The 25,907-nt window shown below is 46.0% G+C and overlaps 1 protein-coding gene across 1 annotated transcript in view; it reads left to right on the forward strand.

Annotated features, from left to right (window-relative positions):
- nf1a (neurofibromin 1a) overlaps nt 1–25,907 on the forward strand; it is a 276,274-nt gene that overhangs the window by 26,286 nt on the left and 224,081 nt on the right. The window contains exons 2-4 of the mRNA XM_068008408.1: nt 5,030–5,173; nt 6,986–7,069; nt 14,642–14,832. Of these exons, the coding sequence (XP_067864509.1) occupies nt 5,030–5,173; nt 6,986–7,069; nt 14,642–14,832 (419 nt within the window). The remainder of the gene's footprint in view (nt 1–5,029; nt 5,174–6,985; nt 7,070–14,641; nt 14,833–25,907) is intronic.

Genomic DNA, 25,907 nt, shown 5'->3' on the forward strand with positions numbered 1-25,907 from the left:
GAAGATATGTACTGTGTTTTGAATTGTAAAAATGAGATCATGGTATGATCTGCATTGTATTGGTTTGAACAATATTGCTTGAAATTGTCTCTTTTTACATTGAACTGTGTATCTTAAAATTTTGTGAAATAAAGTATATTTTGAAATATTAAAAGCAAGTGTTTTCAGGCATTAAATGTAGTTGATGTTTGATACTTTGAAGCTCAAGCATCACTGAAGCCATCGAAGGGTTAATCCTCTTGGTGCGCTTCCACACCAGTTTTGAAATGAAATTAAACAAGTGAGATTCATTTGATGGTCTTCTGTGGTCCAAATGCTTAGCATCATATACAACTGGTTCTGGCTTACAGCACACAAGGGAAATGAATGGACTATGACCTTTAAGGAATTCACTGTATGCAAGTGAAACAATATGTCCCCTGTTTAGTGACCAGCATTTTAAAAAAAATCAATTTTAACAAGTTGTATGCTATGTGTATGTCTCCTGTATCCCTCTGAATAGCTTGTTGAGATCTGGCCTGGAAATATGATTGGAGAGTCACGGCATAGAAAAGAATTAATTGTATTTGGAGGTCAAAGCTGCATTTGATTTGCTTCAGCACTTAGGAGTCAAATGTGTAGATTGTAAATAAGTTCATGACAATACATTTTAGTTCATGATTATTTAAGATATTGGAGTATTGCATTAGCAAAATAGAATACTTGTGTGAATTTTGTTGCAACATTTTATAGATTAAGGGAGCAAGTGGTTCTTGGCCTATGGTGTCGTTTTGTAGTTGATAAACTCTAGGTTACATCAAATGGCACTTTACTTTTGAATTTAAGCTCCTTTTCTGAAAGGATAAGAATGATGGTCATGGGAGCACTTTTCAACTTTTGGTGGCCTGTTTCAGCATCAAAAGTTCTTGCCTTTAATCACAGACTAGCTTGTTGTACATTATTATTAACGATGCACTGCCTGCCGATCGCAAACATGAGAGTTGCATTTCCTGCACCAGCCATTTGAAGTGCCTCATTTATGTTGTAGGGTGGTTTTTGTGTTGGGGGATATACGTGGGAGGGAGGGGGTGTGTGTGCACTTGGGTGTTGAGATTGATAGGTGTGAATGCGGTGTTGATATGTTTGTGTATATGTTCTGTTGGTGTTTGCGTATGGTTGTGTGGGGGTGTACATGGTGTAGGTGTGGTTAGCATGTGTGTATATTGTGAATCCATTACAAATGCTTAAGGAGTTTGATGTGCCTCGTGAAGGTTTTCTAAACATGAGAAGCCATCCTGTTATGAAATAGATAACCGATTTGAGAGCTAGATCCATGGAATAAAGAACTTCACTTTTTATATGGATGTGAAGTAACAGTTTAATGTCGAGCTTCGACATAAACAGTTGTGGTACTTAGCGATAAAGCTAGCTTTCAACCTTCTCAACAGTGTAACAAGATAGTTTTCGACTGTCTAGTAAAGGAGGAAGATTGATTTTCTTAATGATTTGCGATGAAGAATCATCATCTTGGTAACGTGTCTGGAAAGATTGCCACAGCTAAGCTTTGACAATTGCAAATTAGGGGAAATGAATCTTTGTTTCATTAATGGCCATAAAAAAGGAAATAAATAGAATCTTTTTACTAGACAACATTTAGGATTCATCAGCCGTTTTATTAAATAGTTGTGGTGATTTGAGTTTTTACCCCTTCTAGCTGATTATTGAAAGGTACTTTGGAAGAAAAAAAATAAAAAGCTGAGAAGCATACAATGAAATGGTATTTTAATACATCCTTTTTAAATCTATTCCTCCTTTTGCCCCTCTTCCTCCTCCTGTCTAAAATACACGATAGATGTGCCATTGAACGCTTAAGTATATAGTGAATTCGAGGTCTCTTCCAAGGGAAGGGTGAGCCCCGACAGTAAGGGGCAGAAAATATACTGACTGAAACAACACATCCATGTCAGCGTTGACCTCCTGAGATGGACTTCCTCATAACTGGTTTCTGTTTTTGCTGAAGCATCATAACCAACTGGATCACTGATAATTCTGTACTTGGCGACAGTTGGGATTTGGAACCCAGTAGCTGCTTGTGTGTGATTGACATTGAAAATCAGTAGAGCTCACATGCTTTTCTGTAGAGTGTTGACAGGGTTGACTTTGGCTAGTAAAAGGCAGGTCTAGCCCCATGAGAAGTGGACAGATTGTGCACTAATGAACGGAAAGGCCAACCCGTCAACCTTTTCTTCCTGGTAGTCTGTCAAGAAATATACTCGTTAAGACTGGATTTTATTTAAAATGTGTAACCTTATTAGTACATCACTAGTTAACTCTTGTCACTAAGCTGTTCATGTAATTGAATAACTTTTTTCCCTGTATGTCTCCATTTGTCTTCCAAGTATTTCAAATCTCCAGAATTTTGGGAACTTGACTCTAGGTTTTGTGATTGTACCAGTGTATATGGAAGAGGAGTTCAGTTTTTCAATACCCTATACCAAGAACAAATTTTGAATTAAGTCTTTGTTAAACGTGTTAACTAATGGTGTAGTTTGTGTCACCCTGACTCAGTTGGTAGCACTCTGGCCTCGAGTTATAAAAGATCCCATGGTATAATTTCAAGAGCAGGGAGTCACCCTGGTGTCCTGGCCAATGTTCCTTTTTCAACCAACACCACTAAAAACAGATTATCTGGTCATTCATGCTGTTTGTGGAACCTTGTGTTGGAACTGGTTGCTGTATTTGCCTCCATTACAAAAGTGCCTGCTATCCATCTGCAACCAGGAGTATTTTTCCCTATTATCTACAAAATCTATCTATATTTAAAAAAAAAGAAAACTGAGTGCATAACTAACCAAACCTATAATAATCAAGGCTGCTGATTTTACCATTTCCACAGCAAATGTGGACATAATTACATCATTTGAACTCCAAAGCTGCCAGCACTCATAATACTTTGAATAAGTGAACAGTTTTTAATAGTCACCAAATCAGTAACTCTGATGTAGGTTGCATTTATTGTTTTATTTATTGGATTGTGAAAAATAGTAGTTTTCTCTGATCACTGAGAAGGATTTGAACCCAGGGTCTGGAGGTTAAAGGGTAGATCTGTACACTCAACATTGCCCAGTTTTCTTCTTCTGCTCATGTTTAACTTTTGACTAATAAATTACCTGGTCATGGGAAGCATGGGACTGTTGGAGCAAGGCAGAGGTCTGAGAGTGGACAAATGGGAAATGGTGGCAGTCTCAGCCTGCAGGCAGGTGGTGGAAGGCCCGAGAGTGGGCAGAGAGATTTTGGTGCTGGGAGATCTGGGATTGGGCAAAGGGGAGAGGTAATGGTAGACAGCGGGTAAGGAATGGCTGAAGACGGGACGTAATGTAGTTGGAAGGCCCTTTGCATAAGTGAAGTAAGTTTTTAATATGCCTAATCAATCTCCTGTAGTGTTGCACTTGGGAAGTAAAACCAGTCAACTTTTTATATTATAAAGTCCTATCTCCAAATTTATGATAGAAACTGCCTATGTAAACGTGCAATGTTGTAATTACACTCTCCTTCCCGTGGAGGCTCTGCAGCTCTGGATGAAGGGCCAAATTACAACATGACACATAAGCAGGTTGCTTTATAATAGGAAATTTGACACATTTCAAATGTGAAACTGCAAGTTTTGTGTGTGTGTGCGCCTGCCTTGTGTACACAACTGTCAGTTGACTTCATCATGTTCCTAGGTCTCTGGTTTAGCTGTCCCATAATTTTGTCAGCAGTAATACAGTACATGAACAGTTCGTAATGTTTTGTGTTGAGGTTATGTACTCGGTTGAAATTTACAGTGCATTTATGTGTTAACTGTTTTATTTAATATGCTTGAATCATTTTGTTTTCTGGTTTTTCAAGTAGGTGCAAGTAAGTGTGTACAGTACCCACTACTTTTTAATGAAGTAATAGCCTTAGTAAAATGTGTTTTTAAAGGGACAGAAAAACAAAATTTAACTGCAAGAAAGTGCTTTTAAATCTGTTTCTCTGTTCTAATCAGTGTAAATCTGGATGATGCTGTTGATTAAGAAAAATAAATTGGAATTAGGGGACAGTCCAAGAGCAAGAGTGGCAGAATAATTTTGATTTTTGTTGATGAATTTAGAAGTGTGGGGTAGGCACATGCCACACAATTCTGCATCAGTTGTGTAGGGTGGAGCAGGGGAAGTTCGCAAGGACAGTATTGGAGAAATGGAATGGCTGACGAAGGCACGATCAACGTTTCTGAGGAAGAGGATGAAGTGGGCTGAATGCTGGCAATATTCCAGAGATGGAAGTAAACTGTCTGTGATGTGTTTGATTTGAGGTTAATCTTGGGATCACACAGGACTCTGGAGACTATTAGTGCTGGGGCATGGTTTTGCTCATCCTTGTAGCTACCTGGTACCTCACTGCTCTTGTGCATGAACCTCTACAGTGCCATGTTTGTCAGGTGAGAGAGGGACATCACGGATGAATGAACTTGTCCTTCCTTGCCTGATGGCCCCACATGAAGGTGTCATTGGATAATCAGATGTGGGAAGCCTGGCTGATTTTTTTTCTTCTGCCCCATGTCACCCCACCCTGATAAAAATGGCCCAATTTGTTATCGCAGCTGGGATCAGTCAGCTCGGCAGAGGCTGGGAGTTGGATCTGTGCCCTTCTGGTTAATTATGGTTCTCACACTGCCATTAGCAACTGCGCGACTGGGTGAGCTGGATAAGTCCTGACCTTTTTGCCACTGTTAGATTTGTACAAGGGGTAATGATGGTGATAAAAGAGTGTGTTATGAATGAGTCACCTAATGTTCAATTTCCAGAAATGCAGGAGGAAAGAGAAGTCTTGGCCTTTTTAAAGGAAAATATCAACGTTGTTAAATTAGTTTTGAAAACTTAATTATCCAGACCTAATGAAACGTATATGGAAGAATAATGTTTCTGAACTGAGAGCATGCAAAGCTTTTAACTGCAGTTTACCTAATATAGTGCATCTCATATCAACACAATGAAGTGTGACATTATTCACTTTTCTCTTTCCCCAGCTTCCAATTAAAGGTGGGCAGCAGAACACACACTCCAAAGTTAGCACAGAACACAACAAGGAATGTCTCATCAATATTTCCAAGTACAAGTTTTCCTTGGTCATAAGTGGTCTCACAACCATCTTGAAAAATGTAAATAACATGGTAAGTTTCCTATTGCAACCTGATGGGATTTCCTGCAGAAGAAGGGAGCAATTTGGGCAGGGGATAGAAGATTTGTAGTGTTAGAACAATCTCTTCCCACCCCCAAGATATCAGTTTTTAATAGATCTTAGAAGAAATTGGATGGGTGATGTGTCAATGTGGTTGGAGATGGTTGGATATGAGTATGATTCCATACTTGGAGCTCTTGATCATAGCTGTGCTATGTGACAGGTGACTCATTGAAGTGAGGCACTTTTCCATGGGGAGTAAGAAAAACATTTGAGGGTCCCTCATCTTTGGATAGCTGCTGCACTCTTTCTAGAGAGGATTATCGAATAGTGTCATCAGGACCCTGGGAAACGGGACCATTCTTCACTCTTGCCTGAGGAATCTAGATAAAAGATTGAACACACAGACCCTCGGAGAAAATGGGAAAGAAAGTCAGAGTTGTGAAGGGAAGAAATTCCCAAATTCACCTGAAAAGTAAAAAAGCACGAATAAAGTTTAGAGGATGCAGCAAGACTTTTGAATGGAGATATGAGGTTCAGTGAATGGGAAATTAGATCATCATCCTTTTGAAGGGTCTGATCGAATGCTGTTAATGACAGTCATTCACAGTGGCAGTTTCACTGCTAATAACTGGGTACAAGAAAAAAATCTTGTGTGTGTTCTCTGGTCACTGTTCTCTGGGATCTCTTTTCCCTCTGGTCTTTTTTTCTCTCCAGTCTCTCTCTCTTCTCTCCCTCTGGTTTCTCTTTTTTATCCCTCTGGTCTCTATTTCCTATTTCTCTCTTTTTTCCCCCCCCCCTTCCTTTTCCCCCCCAAGGGAGGGGAAAAAAACCTTAATACAGGTGCAGAAATATGACCCTTGCTTAGTTTTGCAGTTGACAACTTGACAAGACCAATGCAGAGAAGGAAGGCCATGGCTCAAATTGGCAGCTTGTCATTAGGGAAAACCTAATGTTAGCTGAAGGTGAAGTGTAAACTTGGTCTTGCAGTCCACATTGCAGCTCACCAATAGGCACTTTTATATTGCAACAGTGCAGTTTGACTCCTGGGAAAACAATGCCAAAATTACTTGCGTTCTCCAGTCTGGTCTCCAACAGGCTAATAGAATTATTGAATCAGTTCCTGTTCCTGAACCACTTTCCTTTATCTGTTCCGCTTAGGGGTTGTTATGGTGCACAGGATATGAAGACTGAACTTGTTCACCATTGAAGCGATGTCTTAATGTTGGGTTATTTTCATGTAGTGAACTTGCTTAGTTCAAGACTATTTAAACTCTAAACGCCATTTAGTGATCTTTCTCCAGCATAAGCCCATCAGATAATTAGCTAATTCTTCCAGTGTCAACTGTTGCGGAACCTTTTCAAAAGTTGCATATATTTGACTGAAATCATTAGTTAAAATTTGAATTGTTCAAGTCATTGATCTTGAAATGTCATAACCTGTGGTTGTTGAGCAGCATTGGTGGATGAGGCTGGAAACCACTTCAATTCCACAAGATGATTTGCATATGCTTATGATAAGACTGTGAAGATATTTCCATAGTGCAGAGTCGCTTTAAGAGTGAAGAATGATGAGAATCGCTATTGGTAACAGCTGCTTTTCATGGTGAACGAGTAAATTCTGATCAACTATCATCCCCTTTGAAGTACAGAAGTGATTTAAGCAGTTTGACCTCACGCTGGTTCTTAGTGGGAGAAAAATTACTTTTTATTGCTGCTTTTCAGAATCCTTATTGGACCTGTTCTCAATGTTAAAAAAAAATAGCGTACGGAGAGCGTCTAACGTTGTGCTTTATTCACATAGCGAATATTTGGAGCAGAAGCTGAGAGGAACTTGTACCTTTCGCAGCTGATTATATTGGATACGTTGGAGAAGTGTCTTGCGGGAGTAAGTAACAAAAGCCGTGGATTTGATCATGGATATCTAAGTTGGGGGAATATTTGGCTTTGCAGATAGGTTTATGTTTCCAGTTTACAAATTGCATTGATGCTTTGCCACAAAATCTATTAAGATTTGGAAAATACAACCAGGGTTATGGTTCTTGATGTTTGTGCCAAAAGTGGCATTCCTTGACCATTAGGAATGAGATGTAAGTGACCAGCATGCTGTGTCATAGAGGATTCTCTCACTTGCTCACACTTTCCCTCTTGTTCAGTCTTATTTGGATAATCCAGGCAAGACTTGTAGCTAATGGGAGAGTGCATATCCTGGCCAGGTCAATGGAACCTATCCTGTGCATGTCCAGTGAGCTAGCTGAATACCATGGGGACAGGTTGACTGCCTGTTCTTGTTAAATATGGGGATGCCTGGAAAAGCAAGAAGAGGGTGAAAGTCACCATGTTGACACAACTTAATTTTGGTTTCCAGTTAATTATTGAACTGGTTAGATGCCGCTTAGAGTACTGCTTTCAGTTCTGGGCACTGCACCTCAGGTTGGATATATTGGCCTTGGATGGGGTGCAGCGCAGATTCACCATAATGATACCGGGGCTAAAAGGGTTAAGTTATGGGGACAGATTGCATAGACTAGGCATGTATTCCCTTGAATATGGAAGTTTAAGGGGTGATCGAATTGAGGTGTTTAAGATGATTGATTGAAGGAGTTGATAGGGCAGATAGAGAAAAACTATTTCTTCTAGTGGGGGAGTCCAGAACAAAGGGGCGTAAACTTAAAATTAGTGCTAGGCCATTCAGGGGTGATGTCAGGAACCACTTCTTCACATAAAGGGTAGTGGAAATCTGGAACACTCTTCACCCAAAAAAAGTCAATTGATAATTTAAAAACTGAGATTGATAATTTTTGTTAGGCAAGGATATTGAGGGCTACAGGACCAAGGTGGGTAGATGGGAGTTAAGCTACAGATCAGCCATGATCTAATTGAATGGCAGAACAGGCTCAAGAGGCTGAATGACCTCCTCCTGTTCCTAAGTTCCTATCTCTTGTAGATGTGTCGGACATTTGCTGTTTTATATTGGTATTTCCTTGCAAATATTACAAAGCCCATTTTTGACCTCTCCAAGATTCCAAAGAGGGTCTCCAATTTCTTTTGAAAAGACCATCTTAAATTTAGTCCTTCAATCTTTTCTAAGCCTTTGTGCACCAAGAAGGAACACAGGTGTTTTGCCACAAAGACACTCTTGCTCTGAAGTCATCTGGATGGTTAGACAAGATTTGAGCTGTCTCTACATTGACTTGATACATCTCGGGGGAATTCCTCGTGCTGGCCACCTTTTTTCCAGCTGAGAGCAGAGCTTGCTGTATGAGTAATTGTGGGTGTAGAATCCAGGATCTACAATTTGTGGAGCATTACATGTGTTGCACTTGTGTTGTTTGTAAATGACTAGCTGTTCACAATGTAATTTTCTTGTGCTTCAGAATTGAAAAATACCATTTTGGATCCATGCACATATTGATCATTCTTTGCAGATTTCAAAATGCTTCATTTTCTAATGTGTACTGAATGCTGAAGGGTTAAAAGCATCTGGTGAAAGTAGTTGGCTTGAGAGTAGAAGGGTGTGCCACAGTTCATTACAGAAGCTGTTCAGGGAGGGATTTGGGTTGGATAATGGATGCTATGAAAGCTATAGTCCACACTGGTGTGAATCAGCTCTTAGTATGTGTTGTACATTTGGGGAAAAAAAACTATTTTGAAGGTTCATTTGAGGATGAAGCTTAATTCTTAAGATTGGTATTAGCGTGTTTTCTGATGTTTGTAGTTCTAAAAAAAATGACACTAAACCGTTGATAGAGTCTGATCTGAATCATTGGCATAGCCAAGAGTGCGAGCTTGCCAAATAGGGAGTTGTGGAGCGTAAATTGGAATCCCACTGATGCGCTGCACTTGTGGCTGCAGTACCCCATGCCACAAGCATAATTACTTAAACGTCCTCTATCTCCTAGTAAAATGAGAACAACTGAACTTTTTAAAATACAGTTCACTTGTAATCAATTGGATGTGATAACCATGTCAGATATTCTCCAGAGCTGCAGAATATAAGCAAAACAAATAATGGCATTTTATTTGTCTGTATTGGGCTCCTAAAGTTTTTTTCTCCCAGCTCTGCACTGTAAGATTTCAGTCTGAAGTAGTCTTTGCTACTCCCTCTCCCCTCCCCATGTGCTATATAAAAAAATATATAATATATATTACGACTTTAACTTTGCAAAGGCGTTTGAGTAAAACCCCTACCTACAACAAGTTTAATGTAGAGAAATGTTCCAAGGCACTTAACAGAGGTGTAGTCAAACCATGACGGACACTGAGCCAAAGGAGATGTGACCAAAAGCTTGGTCAAAGAGGTGGGGTTTAAGGAAAGCCTTAAAGGACAGGGAGGATGAGAATTTTAAATTGGAGAGGTTAGGATATCAGGAACTAACGTAGGCCAGCAAGGACAGATGGATGAGCGGGACCTGGTGTGGGATAGGATATGGGCAGCAGAGTTTTAGATGAGCTTAAGTTTACGGCAAGTGGAGAATGGGAGGACATAAAAACGTAAGAAATAGGAGCAGGAGTCGGTCATACGACCCCTCAAGCCTGCTCTGCCATTCAATGAGATCATGGCTGATCTCTGACCTCAACTCCACTTTCCTGCCCTATCCCCATATCCCTTGATTCCCTTAGTGTCCAAAAATCTATTGCTCTCTGCCTTGAATATACTCAACGAATGAGCATTCATTTCCCTCTGGGGTAGAGAATTCCAAAGATTTACAACCCTCCTGAGTGAAGAAATTTTTCGTCATCGCAGTCCTAAATGGCCGACTCCTTATCTTAAAACTATGACCCCTACTTCTAGGCTCTCCAGCCAGGGGAAACAGACTCTCAGCATCTACCCTGTCAAGCCCTCTCAGAATCTTATACGTTTCAATGAGATCACTTCATTCTTCTAAACTCCAGAGAGTATAGGCCCATTCTAGTCAATCTCTCCTCATAGGACAACACACTCATCCTGGCAATCAATCTAGTGCACCTTCGTTGCACCACCCTCTAAGGCAAGTATATCCTTCCTTAGGTAAGGAGACCAAAACTCTACACAGTACTCCAGGTGTGGTCTCATCAGAGCCCTATATAATTGCAGCAAGACCTCCTTACTCTTATACTCCAACCCCCTTGCAATAAAAGCTAAAATTCCATTTGCCTTCCTAATTGCTTGCTGTACTTGCATGTTAGCTTAGTGATTCGTGTACAAGGACACCCAAATCCATCTGACTACGAACGTTTTAGTGTCTCACCTTCTTAAAAAAAAAATAAAAAATTTTGCTTTTCTATTCTTCCTATCAAAGTGGATAATTTCACATTTTCCCACATTACACTCCATCTGCCACCACTCACTTAACCCGTCCATACCCCTTTGCCGCCTCTTTGTGTCCTCCTCACAGCTTACTTTCCCACCTAGCTTTGTATCGTCAGCAAACTTGGATACATTACACTCTGTCCGCACATCTCAGTTTGTGTATATTGTAAACAGCTGGGGCCCAAGCAGTGATCCTTGTGGCACCCCACTAGTTACAACCTGCCAACCCAAAAGGACCCATTTATTCCTACTCTGTTTTCTGTCCGTTAACCAATCCTCAATCCATACTAATATATTGCCCCAATCCCATGAGCCCTTATCTTATGTAACAACCTCTTATGTGGCACCTTATCGAATGCCTTTTGGAAATCCAAAATACTACATTCACCTGGTTTCCCCTTTATCTACGCGACAAGTTACACCCTCAAAAAAACTCGAACAGATTTGTCAAACACTATTTCCCTTTCATAAAACCATGTTAACTCTACCTAATCATATTATGATTTTCTAAGTGCCCTGTTACAATGTCCTTAATAATAGATACTAGCATTTTCCCTCCTACTGATGTCAGGCTCACTGGCCTTTTGGTTCCCTGTTTTATCCCTCCCTTGAATAAGGCCAGCCAGGAAAGCATTGGAGGAGTCGAATCTGGAGGTGACAAAGGCATGGATGAGGGTTTCATCAGCAGATGGGCTGAGATAAGCTCGTCGAGGCCAAATGGGGAGAAAGAGAAACTAGAGAAAGACATGGGTTCATGGCTAGGGCAGGGGGGAGGTTTGGCTTGGGAAAAAGTCAGTTTCCTTTTTAAAATGCTGGTAAGTAATGGATATCTTGTAGAAAATTAAAATGTTGGGAAGTTTAAAATGCTAAACAGCTGACAGCTGTTTTATTAAATATGTGTACCTCTGCCTGGTCTATGAATTATCTTGCGAGTTGACTCTCACTCTTACAATTAGTTGGTGAGTGATCCAACAGAATTTGTTTTAAGAGCAATGAAGGAAACGCAGTGTTTCACTTTTTTGAACATGGTATTTTCACTCCATCTCCTCACCTGGTTCTCTTTCTCAAAATCTCCCACCATCCACCAAATTCAACACAAGATTGAACGATTGCCAAGGCAGAAAGTTGGCTCTCAGGTTTTTGTTGGCGCAACTGGATCGTGAGTGAGGATGACCCGGGGTGAATGTTTTTGCGTGCTTTTTTAAAAAAAAACACTTTTAAAAATAAGTTTGCTTCCTCCCTATCTGGAGGTACCATCAGCCGAGCTAAAATTGGACGTGAAACTGCAGACCCCTGCCCTACCACTGCATAACTACACCCAACACACTACAACTCAATACCCTTCTAAGATTTTTTGGCAACAAAAAAAACTGATAGTTGGGACTTGACATTTCACTCTCAGTACACTATCAAAACTAAAACTGACCACTTGCAGTCCTGGCAAACTTGTCAACTTTTAATGTGCTTTGCAACAGTGAAATTTTTGATTATTTAGGAGTTGGTGTTAGCTGGGAGGAGAAAACTTGTATCAAATATTTTACAAACTACAGTCTGAAACCTGCCTTTGTAATGGTTGTAATTTTAAAATGCCTTATTAAAGCATGTTGCACACTTTTTTCAAGGGGGGGGGGGTAAAGCAAGGGGCACATGAACATACTTTAAAAAAAAAAGTGCACACTTAATTTCCAATGAACAGTAAGCTCTTCAGATGGGCAAGTTGGCAAAGGCAGTACATAACTGAGCCATACAGGGTCCCAGGTTCAATTCCTCATTTGTAGCATAAGTTGATTTCACTCTGGGTGGCAGTTGGGATAGTGCTATTGGCCTCAATGCCCCCTGGCTAGGAAAGGGGAAATTAACAAGTCAAGTGACCCCTGCTATGTGCATGTGTGTGACCTTCAGTTGAGGAAAGGATTGGGCTTGCACAGATAGTCACCACCGCCCCTCCCCCCTTCTCGGGTCAAACTGTTAATGCTCACTGAGCCCACGTATGGAGAGTGACCAATTCAATGAAGTACTGGAGGGCACTGGCTGCCCATGTGTTGGTACCCAGCACAAATCAATTACAGGAGAGGAAAAGTGGAAAAAAGTCTTACCTTAAAAAAAAAATTAAGAGCAACTTTTTCGATATGAAAGGACCACTCATTTAAGATTTCCTCTTCTGTAAAGTATCTGAAAAGACTTGATTCAGCAGAGAATCTGTTCTATATTGAGAAGACCAGAGATTTTTGGAAGCTCTAGTATTTACATAAAACCAGTAAAGTGAAAAATTGAAGAACCAAACTTGATTTATTATGTATTTTTTAGAATTTAAAGGTGGATTGTTTACCACCACTAGCTAAAGATGACTTTTGCAGGTGTTTCCTTATTCTGGTCTACGCTTGTCTTGTTGGAGTTTCAGTTGGGATTACATCAGGGCCCAAAGACAAAGGGGTCTTAATGTATTTAATTTTAATACAGTCTGTTGCTTCTTTTTACCTCTGGGATGTAATGCAGAGGATTTTCTGAAAGAGAAAATTGCCTGCTGTTGCTCAGACGCAAAGCCAAGTGTGGTTCTTCAATTAAACTTCTTCCTTGCGTATGCTTCTTCATTTTTTCAACCTATTTCCCGAGTGTGTGCAGGAAATCTCTGCTTTGTCTGGCACTGATTGGTATTGTTTGACCTGCTGGACTGTGGAAACGATTCGACATATATGTACCTGGCCATAGGTTTTTGGTACAGTAATTGATGCTTTTATTGGTAGTTACGACCAGCACAAATCTTGCTTAAATCTCGTAACAAATGCTTTGTGCTATATTTTGGGCAACACTAACTCTTATTTTCCATCATATGCTCTCTATAAAAATGTTCTTTAAATCCTCTTTCCCTCCCCTTTCTATTTTGCAAGTTACTTGCTCACTGTACTTGCATCAAGCTCTACCACACACCATTTTCCTGAGCAGTCATTGATTTCCCTGGCTCCACTGAAGTGTGCAAAAGTGGCACATATTAACTATCTCTCTGATTTTCTAGTCCGAATTTACAAGTCTCTCCATGCCTCATTCCACTCTGTCTCTAAACTTGTCCAGCCATACAAATCACTGTGCGTGCCTTCTGATGTCTGGGCCCTCCTCTGGAGTTCTCTCTAAATCCTTCCACCTTCAGAGCCCTCTTCAAAACCTACTACTACAGCCATGTCTTTGGTCACCTCACCCCAATTCTATTGATCGGCATTTGTTTAGCCTCTTGCTTTCTAACTTTTGTGATGTTTACTGCATTAAAGGTGCTTTACAAATGCAAGATTTTTTTCACCACTGCTTAGCTGCTGCCATGTAGGCCGGCTCCAATTGGTGATGCACATTGTGAAGGTATGTGAGAACCACTCAACACATCATCTGTTGCACAGTATATCTGTGCAGTGATGTACTGCACCACTATACAGCTGTTACAGGCTATCGTATAGTAGAATTTGAAAGGTGCAGGAACTAACAGTTGTTCAAGGGATTATTTCACTTGGAACATTCCCTTGGAATACAATTACTGTTGTTTTGTGGTAGTCTCCTGTTTTTTTTCCGTTTTAACAGCAAAAGGTCAGGTGATTCATTCTGAAGCAAAGTCGTGAATTTGTGTTGAGAAATGAAATTGGATGCTGGGAATAACCTGGGGAGAAAACTAAAGAACTTGACACCATTTTTTCTCCTTTCTATCCCCTCCCCTCCCCATCCCCAATAAAAACCCTCTTTAACAGGGAAGACAGAGGGAAAAATTATAAAATGAACTCTTAACTGTTTGTTTGCAGTAATTAGGTTGTAAGTTGCTTTCAGTGCAGTTTGGGATGATGACTTTGAGATCCTTGTAAAAGTGGGTTCCCACTGATGTCAGAATGTGGTAATTTGGCTGGGTTGCACTGAGAGATCTACCATTGGGAGTTGATAGCACCACAGTATTAAAAGATTAGCGTGCCGCAGCTTTCTCGTGGCAGATGCCATACAGGCCAAAAAGGAGGGTTGGGGGGAAGGAGAGAGGGTTAAAAGCAATGATTAGGTTCAGTAGGTTTTCCCCAGAACTTAACTGTGTGGTTCTGAGTTTGTTCCTGTGAGCATACTCATTGGATGTATATATGTATGTGTGTATAATTTGTTACATTAATGCACCTGTAACTTTTAACCTCCTGTTGCTTTTGGTAGCAACCCAAGGATACAATGCGGCTTGATGAGACGATGCTAGTAAAACAGCTACTGCCAGAAATTTGCCAATTCATCCACATGTCCCGCGAAGGAAACCAGCTGGTAGCACAGCTCCGCAACTCTGCTTCTGGGGTTCTCTTCTCCCTGAGCTGCAATAACTTCAATGCTGTCTTCAGCCGAGTCTCCACCAGGTCAGTGTGATCGACTTGGGTTCAGGTCCTAGTGGTGAAAGTAGACAAAATGCTCTTAAAATGATAAATGCAGTTAATTCTTGATGAGTAAATAATCTGTGTGACAGCTAAAGTTTGTTCACATTTCACTGAATGAAATCACTTCACACACTGGTGTAAACTTGGGATACTGGTTAGATCATTGATTTCAAAAATGTCTCTGCATGAATATTTCTGCCTATTGGTATGATTAAATGTTAAGTGTAAACTTGTTTGAAGCTAATTTGGTTTTTAAAAAAAAATGTTGACTCACTTGATGGCTTAGTTGGTAATGATAGCGCCTGTTGTGCCGAGCCGTGGAGCAAAATGAGCTCCAGTATGGATTCCTGGGTCTGCTGGGTTAGTTGATCTTTGGGGAGTGATAGAGGTGCTACAATTTGCCTTGGGATCCTTGGTTTAGTTCTCAGTACTAATTACTCTCCAATGTTGGGGGGAGGTGTGCGTGTTTTAAAAAAGAAATGGACAGGATTCAACAGCAGTTACGTGAAAAGGTGAGCATTGGTATTTTTGAACCATGAAGTATTTTTGTACTGTGCTTCATTTTGTACCATGTATGGCAGCCTAGTGTCAGCTGTAGCTTAGTGGAAGCACTCTTGCCTCTGAGTCAGAAGATGGTGGGTTCAAGTTCCACTTGAGCACAAAAAGCTTGGCTGACATTCCAGCACAGTACTGAGCGGACGCTGCACTCTCTGAGGTGCCATCTTTCGGATGAGACGTTAAACTGCTGGCCCTCGTGGATCTCAAAGATCCACTATTTTGAAGAGGAGCAGGGGAGTTCTCCCTGGTTTCCTTGCCATATTTATCCCTCAACCAACATCACTAAAAACAGATGATCTGGTCATTATTTCATTGTTTGTAGGAGCTTTCTGTGCATAAATTGGCTACTGCGTTTCCTACATGACAACAGTGGCTACATTTCAAAATGACTTAATTGGCTGTAAAGCGCTTTGGGACACCTTGAGGTCATGAAAGGTGCGATATAAATGCAAGTCTTTCCATAGCAGTGGATTGGCAACCTGGCGGTTGAATGTTCAGATCCCACCATGGCAAGTTGCAAAGTTGATATTAATAAATTTGGCTAGCACCAGAAAATGACCATGAAACCATGTCATAAAAACTTAACTGCTTCATTAATGTCCCTCTGGGAAGGGAACCTGTTACCCATTACCTGATCTAGCCTAAAAGTGACTCCAGTCCCATACTGTGGTTGACTTGTAATGCCCAACAATGCCTGTGTTGTCCACATGCCAAGAGCAAATAGGAAAAAAAAATCACTTGTGTTAAAATCCCTGTCAGATAAATGCCGTCACATTATTGCCTTAACACAGTACAACTACTGTTGCAAAGTTTATGGTGGTGTTTTGACGACAATGATTATCTTAATCTTTACTTGTTTAATGTTTAGCATAAACAAGTTACTTGGACAGAGGTCAGACAGGAAACATGATTTGGTGTAGTTTGTTGTACAAACAAAATGTTTAATCAGGGCACAAATAATTATTAAATCACAGCCAGTAGCAGTTAGGATTTGATACAAAAATATTTTTTTGGCTATGGAAACATTGGTTGGGTACCATGGCACCCTTCTCAATGCCAGGTCTGTAATATTGAAACAATCCAATATTGAAGTTTATGCTGTGCATATTTAGATTTCCCACCTCCGCCCAATAATTTTGGCTGTTGATGCTTAAACAACAACTTCTTCACTTCATGTGTAATCATTGGGTTTGTGAGTAGGCAAAGACTTTGAGGACATGGGTGGCAGCTGAGATGTGTCGTTTTTTTTTTGTCACTAGTGTGTTGGCAGGCTCACAAGTGATGGTGTCCCTGGATCTCAAATGTTACGGGCTTTATATACTGGAGGCTCCATCTTCCTCCTCCTGCTACAACTACTTTGCCTCTCCACCCCATATTTCTTCATGATTGGTCCTAAATGACCTGGGAAACTTCGCTCAGAGGAAATTTTTATCTCCCCTTAGAGTAGGCCCAGACCTTGAATAAGTCGAACTCTAATCACTTTGGCCTCATGAACCTCCTCGCTTTGTATGATTCAGCCAGCCTCGAACCAGGGACTTTATCCATTGTGTTTATTTTTGACTACAACTATTCATGGTCTCAGCCTCATTTTTCATTATTAGTGCTAATTTTTTTCTGTTACACCTTCTCTCAAATATTCTCTACTAAAAATCACTCATCAGTTATTGCACAATGATTTAGTTTTTCTCGAAGTCCTCGTGGAGACATACTGTTAAGACGAGAAAGCAATTTCAAGTGGTTTCTTGATTTTAAGTTGAACTTTAATTTTTCCAATTGAAAACTCAACACAAATGTTCAAGAATATTTGGGGAAGCAGTGTGAAATCATAAATAGCTCCCTCATGATGAGGTTGACTCACCTGCTTGTGACTTTTGTTCACAAGCTATTCTGTCGGCATCACTCATTTTTCACTTTACTGGACATAGCACATCTTCTCCATTTTATTTATTGAATATACTGCAGCTACATGGATTTAAAAATTGCGTAGCCACTTTTCCTCATTACCCTATTTAGTGATGCCCTTGGTGTGTCAGTGACTTTGTGCTGATGTATTTCAGGGATGACTTTCAAACTAACACACAACACAATCTTGTTCTGTAGAGTTTCATTGGGACAGGCAGGAAGTAAGTTAATTATAATCAGTTGGGTGTGAAAACACTGGCTGTAACATGAGGAATGAATTTGTACCGTCCGTTATACACTGACAGTGGTTCAGCAAACCTCTAGGATGTGCTTATTGTCTACACTGCTACAGTGTACCTTGGAAACACAATTTTGAACATGAATGGTGTTTCATCTTCACAGAAGTGAGCAGCAGCAGTAAGACATAATCTTGAAATAACACTGTCCTTCTCTGTCTCTTTCTATCACCTCCTTTGAAGATTTGAGGGTCTGACACTGATAGCTGCAAAAAAAGTTATGTAAACTCTTCCTGAGTACATAATTATGATTGGCCTTTCAGGGGTTGGTGTAATCCTGACCATCTCCACAGAAGAATATAAACATCACAGAAACACTTGTTGCAAATTATGGACCAGGATGCATAGTAGACTCATGACTAAGGTCAAAGCATGTGGAGTCGGGCGACAGGTAGCAGAATGGATCGTAAGCTGGCTACAAAAAAGAGTGTAGAGGTTAAGGGTAGCTACTCAGAATGGCAAAAGGTGGGAAGTGGTGTTCCACAAGGATTGATGTTGGGACCTCTGTTCACCATTTACATAAATAATTTGGACTCTGGAATCGGAAGTACAATTTCAAAATGTGCAGACGACCCCAAATTTGGGGGGTGTTGTTAATACAAAGGAAGAATGCGATAAAATACAAGATAACATCAATAAACTTGCAGAATGGGTGTGTAATTGGCAAATTAATTTCAATGGAGATAAGAGTGAGGTGATGCATTTTGGTAGGAAGAATAAGGAGGCTGCATACTGCTTGGATAATGAGTCCAAATGGAGTAGAGGAGCAAAGGGATCTCTGGATACAGATACACAAATCACTTAAAAAGTAGCGACGCAGGTTAATAAGGCCATTAAAAAAAAAAGCAAACCAAGCACTGGGGTTCATGTGCAGACAGATAGAATTGAAAAGCAGAGAGGTCATGTTAAACTTGTATAGAACCTTGGCTGGATCACACTTGGAGTACCGTGCACAGTTCTGGCATCGATAATAAAAAAAAAAATAGAGACATTGGAGAGGGTGCAAAAAAGATTCTTAAGGATGATACCAGAACTGAGGATATCCTCTTTAGGAAAGGCTGAACAGGCTGGGGCTCTTTAGAAAATTGAAGGCTGAGGGGTGACCTGATAGAGGTTTTTAAGATAAAGGAAGGATTTGATAGGGTAGATGTGGAGAAAATGTTTCCACTTGTGCGGAGTCCAAAATGAGAGGTCATAAATATAAGATAGTCACTAATAAATCCAATAAGGGAATTAGGGAGAAACTTCTTCACCCAAAGAGTGGTAAGAATGTGGAATATGCTACCACAAGGTGTCATTGAGGCAAATAGTATAGATACATTTAAGGGGGAGCTAGATAAGCACATGAGGGAGAAAGGAATAGAAGGGTATGGGAATGGGATCAGGTGAAGAGGGGTTGAAGGAGGCTCGTGTGGAGCATAAATGCTGGCATAGACCATTTGGGCCGTTTGGTCTGTTTCTGTCCTGTGGACTGTATGTAATTCCTATAATTATGCCAGGCTGTTTCTTCTGATTCCATCTCCAACACCACTTAAGTAATTGAACATGTGGGATGGAAGCCTGCGAGTCCTCGTTTTAAGATCTTTCAACTGTATCTTAGATGGACGGAACATAGGCACTTCAGCTTCATGGAGTTCCTTGGCTCAGCTAAGCAAACTACAGATACAGGCCAGCTGGAACCCTTGCTGCATTTATCCCTGGGAGACATTTCCCTGGATAGAGGACTGTTGATCAGGATGGATCAAAGATAGAACAGTGGGGGTAATTTGCATTCTGTGTTAATGAGCACTGAGCCAGTGTCGGTGTTACACAGGAATTGCTAATGCTGACCTATTGTGCACTTGGTCAGCTTTTGGAAAATGAAGCTTTTCAATGGCAGTCATAGTATCATTGTAAGGTTCAGCACAGGAGGCGGCCATTTGGCCCGTTGTGCCTGTGCCAGCTCTTTTGAAAGAGCTATCCAATTAGTCCCATTCCCTTGCTCCTTCCCCATAGCCCTGTAAATTTTTTCCCTTCAACTTTCTGAAAGTTACTATTGAATCTGCTTCCACCACCTTTTCAGGCAGTGCATTCTAGATCATTGCAACTGGCCGTGTTAAAACAAAATGTTTCGTCGTGTTGCCTCAAACATCTATAATTTTGCATGTTTTTCATTCTTGCTGAGTGGAACCTAAAAATAAAACCAAGATTGTCCTTCAGAGGATCAATAATTTGGCTCCCGATAGGTCAAAAGTTACTGATGCATTCAAAATTTCACAGGAGAACCTTCTGTTGCAGGTTAACATTTAATAACTTCAGAGAGAATTGTGTATTTGCTGTCCCAGTCTGCTTACCCCCCACCCACCCACCCAAAATGCATGCTTACGGGGTAGATTGAAACAGACGGTTTCCAATTTGTCGAGAGGGGTGTAGAATGAGGGGACATAGATATGATTAAATGAAAGAGATTTCATGTAAGTGTTATACAAGTGCAAATTGTTTGTTCAAACTGAGATCTAAATTGGTGGTGAGTGTTAGGGGATAGTGAGATCAAGAAAAATAGTTCCACATCGTTCACCTGAGGAAGGAGGTAGCCTCCGAAAGCTTGTGAATTTAAAATAAAATTGCTGGACTATAACTTGGTGTTGTAAAATTGTTTCCAAAAGAAAAATAGAGAAAGAGGAAATGTCCTGCATGTGTGCATTAGTGTACTTTTTTCTTAATGAGTCAAAACATTTGGTGGCAATCTAATGGGTTACTGATGAGCTTTTCTGAAAGTCTATTCTGCTTCATTTGATGGCAGTCATTTAAATGGTCCCTGTAGGTTCACTTCGAAGTCCTGGACATGCTTGATTTCAGAACTGAGTAATGCATTGGGTAAATCCTACATCCTTTCATGACGTTGGTCTCCAGGTTTGGTCAGGCTGCTGGCACCAACATTGCTGACCTCTTAACCTCCTGTCTTCCTGTTTGACATATTTTAAGCCTTGGTTGCAGCAGCTGTAGGATTCTTGGCATGTCACAGGCTTTGCTGGTCATAACACATTCCCACAAATGGATGAAAGTTCCGTTTTGTGTGTAATACCAGTGTGTTGCATGGAGTGCACATCTATCAACGTGTTTGTTTTGATGAGAGATGTGGCAGTCTTTGAGGGGGCAGGGTACAGCTGGTTTATTAATTAGTCACTTTTAGCAAAATGGTAATGTGATTAATTGTGATTAGCAATTCTTTTCTAATTGAAATACATTGTAAAAATGGTACAATTTAATATATTTTTCAGTCTTAGCCAAAGTTTTCACAATCACATTTCTTCTGATCCCTGATTAAATTTCTGTAGTGTGCTGTAAAGCAGTTTTTTTCATTGGTAATGGCCGTGGTTCAGTTGGTAACATACTTTCTCCCCCCACCGAGTCAGAAGGTTGCAGGTTCAAGTTCCATTCCAGAGACTTGAGCACGTAATCCAGGCTGACGCTCCCGCACTGAGGGAGTGCTGCACTGTCAGAGGTGCTGTCTTTCAGATGAGTTGTTAACCGAGGCCCCATCCGCCCCCTTGGGTGGATGTAAAAGATCCCAAGGCACTATTTTGAAGAGGAGAGAAGTTCTCCCGGTGTCTTGGCCATGTTGTGTGGTCATGAAAGGCACTATACAAATATATGATCTCTCTCAAGCTCGCTTTCTTCCCCCCTTCCTCCCCCCCCCCCCCCCCCCGACTCCGCTCGCTCTCTTTCCTCCTCCTCCTTCCCCCCCACTCCGCTCGCTCTCTTTCCTCCTCCTTTTCCCCCCCCCCAACTCCGCTCGCTCTCTTTCCTCCTCCTCCCCTCCCCCCCCCCCCCCCCCCCAACTCCGCTCGTTCTCTTTCCTCCTCCTTCCCCCCCCCCCCAACTCCGCTCGCTCTCTTTCCACCTCCTTCCCCCCCCCCAACTCCGCTCGCTCTCTTTCCTCCTCCTCCTCCTCCTCCTCCTCCTCCCCCCCACTCCGCTCGCTCTCTTTCCTCCTCCTTTCCCCCCCCACCAACTCCGCTCGCTCTCTTTCCTCCTCCTTTCTCCCCCCCCCCCCCCCCCCCCCCAACTCCGCTCGCTCTCTTTCCTCCTCCTTCCCCCCCCCCCCCCAACTCCGCTCGCTCTCTTTCCTCCTCCTTCCCCCCCCCCCCCCCCAACTCCGCTCGCTCTCTTTCCTCCTCCTTCCCCCCCCCCCCCAACTCCGCTCGCTCTCTTTCCTCCTCCTCCTCCTCCTCCTCCACCTCCTCCCTCCCCCCCCCCAACTCCGCTCGCTCTCTTTCCTCCTCCACCTCCCCCCCCCCCCCCCACTCCGCTCGCTCTCTTTCCTCCTCCACCTCCTCCCTCCTCCACCTCCTCCCTCCCTCCCCCCCCCCCACTCCGCTCGCTCTCTTTCCTCCTCCACCTCCCCCCCCCCCCCCTTTCCGCTCGCTCTCTTTCCTCCTCCTTTCCCCCCCCCCAACTCCGCTCGCTCTCTTTCCACCTCCTTCCCCCCCCCCCCCAACTCCGCTCGCTCTCTTTCCTCCTCCTCCTCCTCCTCCTCCTCCACCTCCTCCCTCCTCCCCCCCCCCCCCCCCCCCCCCCCACTCCGCTCGCTCTCTTTCCTCCTCCACCTCCCCCCCCCCCCCCCCCCACTCCGCTCGCTCTCTTTCCTCCTCCACCTCCCCCCCCCCCCCCCCCCACTCCGCTCGCTCTCTTTCCTCCTCCTCCCACCCCCCCCCCAACTCCGCTCGCTCTCTTTCCTCCTCCTTCCCCCCCCCCCCAACTCCGCTCGCTCTCTTTCCACCTCCTCCCCCCCCCCCCCCCCAACTCCGCTCGCTCTCTTTCCTCCTCCTCCTCCTCCTCCTCCTCCCCCCCCCCCCCCCCCCCCCACTCCGCTCGCTCTCTTTCCTCCTCCACCTCCTCCCCCCCCCCCCCCCCCACTCCGCTCGCTCTCTTTCCTCCTCCTCCTCCCCCCCCCACTCCGCTTGCTCTCTTTCCTCCTCCTCCTCCCACCCTCCCCCCACTCCGCTCGCTCTCTTTCCTCCTCCTCCTCCTCCCCCCCCCCCCCCCCCCCACTCCGCTCGCTCTCTTTCCTCCTCCTCCTCTCCCCCCCCCCCCCCCCCCCACTCCGTTCGCTCTCTTTCCTCCTCCTCCTCCTCCCCCCACCACTCCGCTCGCTTTCTTCCCTTCTCCCCCTTCCTCCCCCCCCCACTCCGCTCGCTCTCTTTCCTCCTCCTACCCCCCCCCCCCCACTCCGCTCGCTCTCTTTCCTCCTCCTACCCCCCCCACTCCGCTCGCTCTCTTTCCTCCTCCCCCCCCCGCTCGCTCTCTTCCCTCCTCCTTCCCCCCCCCCCAACTCCGCTCGCTCTCTTTCCTCCTCCTCCTCCTCCTCCCCCCCCCTCCGCTCGCTCTCTTTCCTCCTCCTCCTCCTCCCCCCCCCCCACTCCGCTCGCTCTCTTTCCTCCCCCCCCCCCCCCCCCGCTCGCTCTCTTCCCTCCTCCTTCCCCCCACCCCCAACTCCGCTCGCTCTCTTTCCTCCTCCTCCTCCCCCCCCCCCCCCCACTCCGCTCGCTCTCTTTCCTCCTCCTCCTCCCCCCCCCCCCCCAACTCCGCTCGTTCTCTTTCCTCCTCCTTCCCCCCCCCCAACTCCGCTCGCTCTCTTTCCACCTCCTTCCCCCCCCCCCCAACTCCGCTCGTTCTCTTTCCTCCTCCTCCCCCCCCCCCCCCCCAACTCCGCTCGTTCTCTTTCCTCCTCCTCCCCCCCCCCCCCCCAACTCCGCTCGCTCTCTTTCCACCTCCTTCCCCCCCCCCCCCAACTCCGCTCGCTCTCTTTCCTCCTCCTCCTCCTCCTCCTCCTCCCCCCCCCCCCCCCCCCCCCACTCCGCTCGCTCTCTTTCTTCCTCCTCCTTCCCCCCCCCCCCCCCAACTCCGCTCGCTCTCTTTCCTCCTCCTTTCCCCCCCCCCCACTCCGCTCGCTCTCTTTCCTCCTCCTCCTCCTCCCCCCCCCCCCCCCCCACTCCGCTCGCTCTCTTTCCTCCTCCTCCTCTCCCCCCCCCCCCCCCACTCCGTTCGCTCTCTTTCCTCCTCCTCTCCCCCCCCCCCCCCCCCCCCCCACTCCGCTCGCTCTCTTTCCTCCTCCTCCTCTCCCCCCCCCCCCCCCACTCCGTTCGCTCTCTTTCCTCCTCCTCCTCCCCCCCCCCCCCCACTCCGCTCGCTCTCTTTCCTCCTCCTCCTCCTCTCCCCCCCCCCCCCCCCCTCCACTCCGCTCGCTCTCTTTCCTCCTCCTCCTCTCCCCCCCCCCCCTCCACTCCGCTCGCTCTCTTTCCTCCTCCTCCTCTCCCCCCCCCCCCCCTCCACTCCGCTCGCTCTCTCTCCTCCTCCCCCCACCACTCCGCTCGCTTTCTTCCCTTCTCCCCCTTCCTCCCCCCCCCCACTCCGCTCGCTCTCTTTCCTCCTCCTCTACCCCCCCCCCCCCCACTCCGCTCGCTCTCTTTCCTCCTCCTACCCCCCCCACTCCGCTCGCTCTCTTCCCTCCTCCTTCCCCCCCCCCCAACTCCGCTCGCTCTCTTTCCTCCTCCTCCTCCTCCTCCCCCCCCCACTCCGCTCGCTCTCTTTCCTCCTCCTCCTCCTCCCCCCCCCCCCCCCCACTCCGCTCGCTCTCTTTCCTCCTCCTCCCCCCCCCCCCCCCCCACTCCGCTCGCTCTCTTTCCTCCTCCTCCCCCCCCCCCCCCCCCCCCCAACTCCGCTCGCTCTCTTTCCTCCTCCTTCCCCCCCCCCCCCAACTCCGCTCGCTCTCTTTCCTCCTCCTTCCCCCCCCCCCCCAACTCCGCTCGCTCTCTTTCCACCTCCTTCCCCCCCCCCCCCCCCAACTCCACTCGCTCTCTTTCCTCCTCCTCCTCCTCCCCCCCCCCCCCCCCCCCCACTCCGCTCGCTCTCTTTCTTCCTCCTCCTTCCCCCCCCCCCCCCAACTCCGATCGCTCTCTTTCCTCCTCCTTTCCCCCCCCCCCCAACTCCGCTCGCTCTCTTTCCACCTCCTTCCCCCCCCCCCCCAACTCCGCTCGCTCTCTTTCCTCCTCCTCCTCCTCCTCCCCCCCCCCCCCCCCCCCCCCAACTCCGCTCGCTCTCTTTCCTCCTCCTCCTCCTCCCCCCCCCCCCACTCCGCTCGCTCTCTTTCCTCCTCCTCCTCCTCCCCCCCCCCCCCCCACTCCGCTCGCTCTCTTTCCTCCCCCCCCCCCCCCCGCTCGCTCTCTTTCCTCCTCCCTCCCCCCCCCCCCCCCACCGCTCGCTCTCTTTCCTCCTCCCTCCCCCCCCCCCCCCCCCGCTCGCTCTCTTTCCTCCTCCCTCCCCCCCCCCCCCCCCCGCTCGCTCTCTTTCCTCCTCCCTACCCCCCCCCCCCCCCCGCTCGCTCTCTTTCCTCCTCCTCCTCCTCCCCCCCCACTCCGCTCGCTCTCCTCCTCCTTCCCCCCCCCCCACTCCGCTCGCTCTCTTTCCTCCTCCTCCTCCTCCTCCCCCTCCCACTCTGCTCGCTCTCTTTCCTCCTCCCCCCCCTCCCCCCCCCAACTCCGCTCGCTCTCTTTCCTCCTCCTTCCCCCCCCCCAACTCCGCTCGCTCTCTTTCCACCTCCCCTCCCCCCCCCCCCCCCCCCCAACTCCGCTCGCTCTCTCTCCTCCTCCTCCTCCTCCTCCTCCTCCTCCTCCTCCTCCCCCCCCCCCCCCCCCCCCACTCCGCTCGCTCTCTTTCCTCCTCCACCTCCTCCCCCACCCCCCCACTCCGCTCGCTCTCTTTCCTCCTCCACCTCCTCCCCCCCCCCCCCCCCACTCCGCTCGCTCTCTTTCCTCCTCCTCCCCCCCCACTCCGCTCGCTCTCTTTCCTCCTCCTCCCCCCCCACTCCGCTCGCTCTCTTTCCTCCTCCTCCTCCTCCCCCCCCACTCCGCTCGCTCTCTTTCCTCCTCCTCCTCCTCCCCCCCCCCCCCACTCCGCTCGCTCTCTTTCCTCCTCCTCCTCCTCCTCCTCCCACCCTCCCCCCACTCCGCTCGCTCTCTTTCCTCCTCCTCCTCCCCCCCCCCCCCCCCACTCCGCTCGCTCTCTTTCCTCCTCCTCCTCTCCCCCCCCCCCCCCCCCCACCTCCACTCCGTTCGCTCTCTTTCCTCCTCCTCCTCTCTCTCTCCCCCCCCCACTCCGCTCGCTCTCTTTCCTCCTCCTCCTCCTCCCCCCCCCACTCCGCTCGCTCTCCTCCTCCTTCCCCCCCCCCCACTCCGCTCGCTCTGCTCCTCCTTCCCCCCCCCCCACTCCGCTCGCTCTGCTCCTCCTTCCCCCCCCCCACTCCGCTCGCTCTCTTTCCTC

Source organism: Heptranchias perlo, chromosome 28, assembly GCF_035084215.1.
Source record: "Heptranchias perlo isolate sHepPer1 chromosome 28, sHepPer1.hap1, whole genome shotgun sequence".
NCBI lineage: Eukaryota > Metazoa > Chordata > Chondrichthyes > Hexanchiformes > Hexanchidae > Heptranchias > Heptranchias perlo.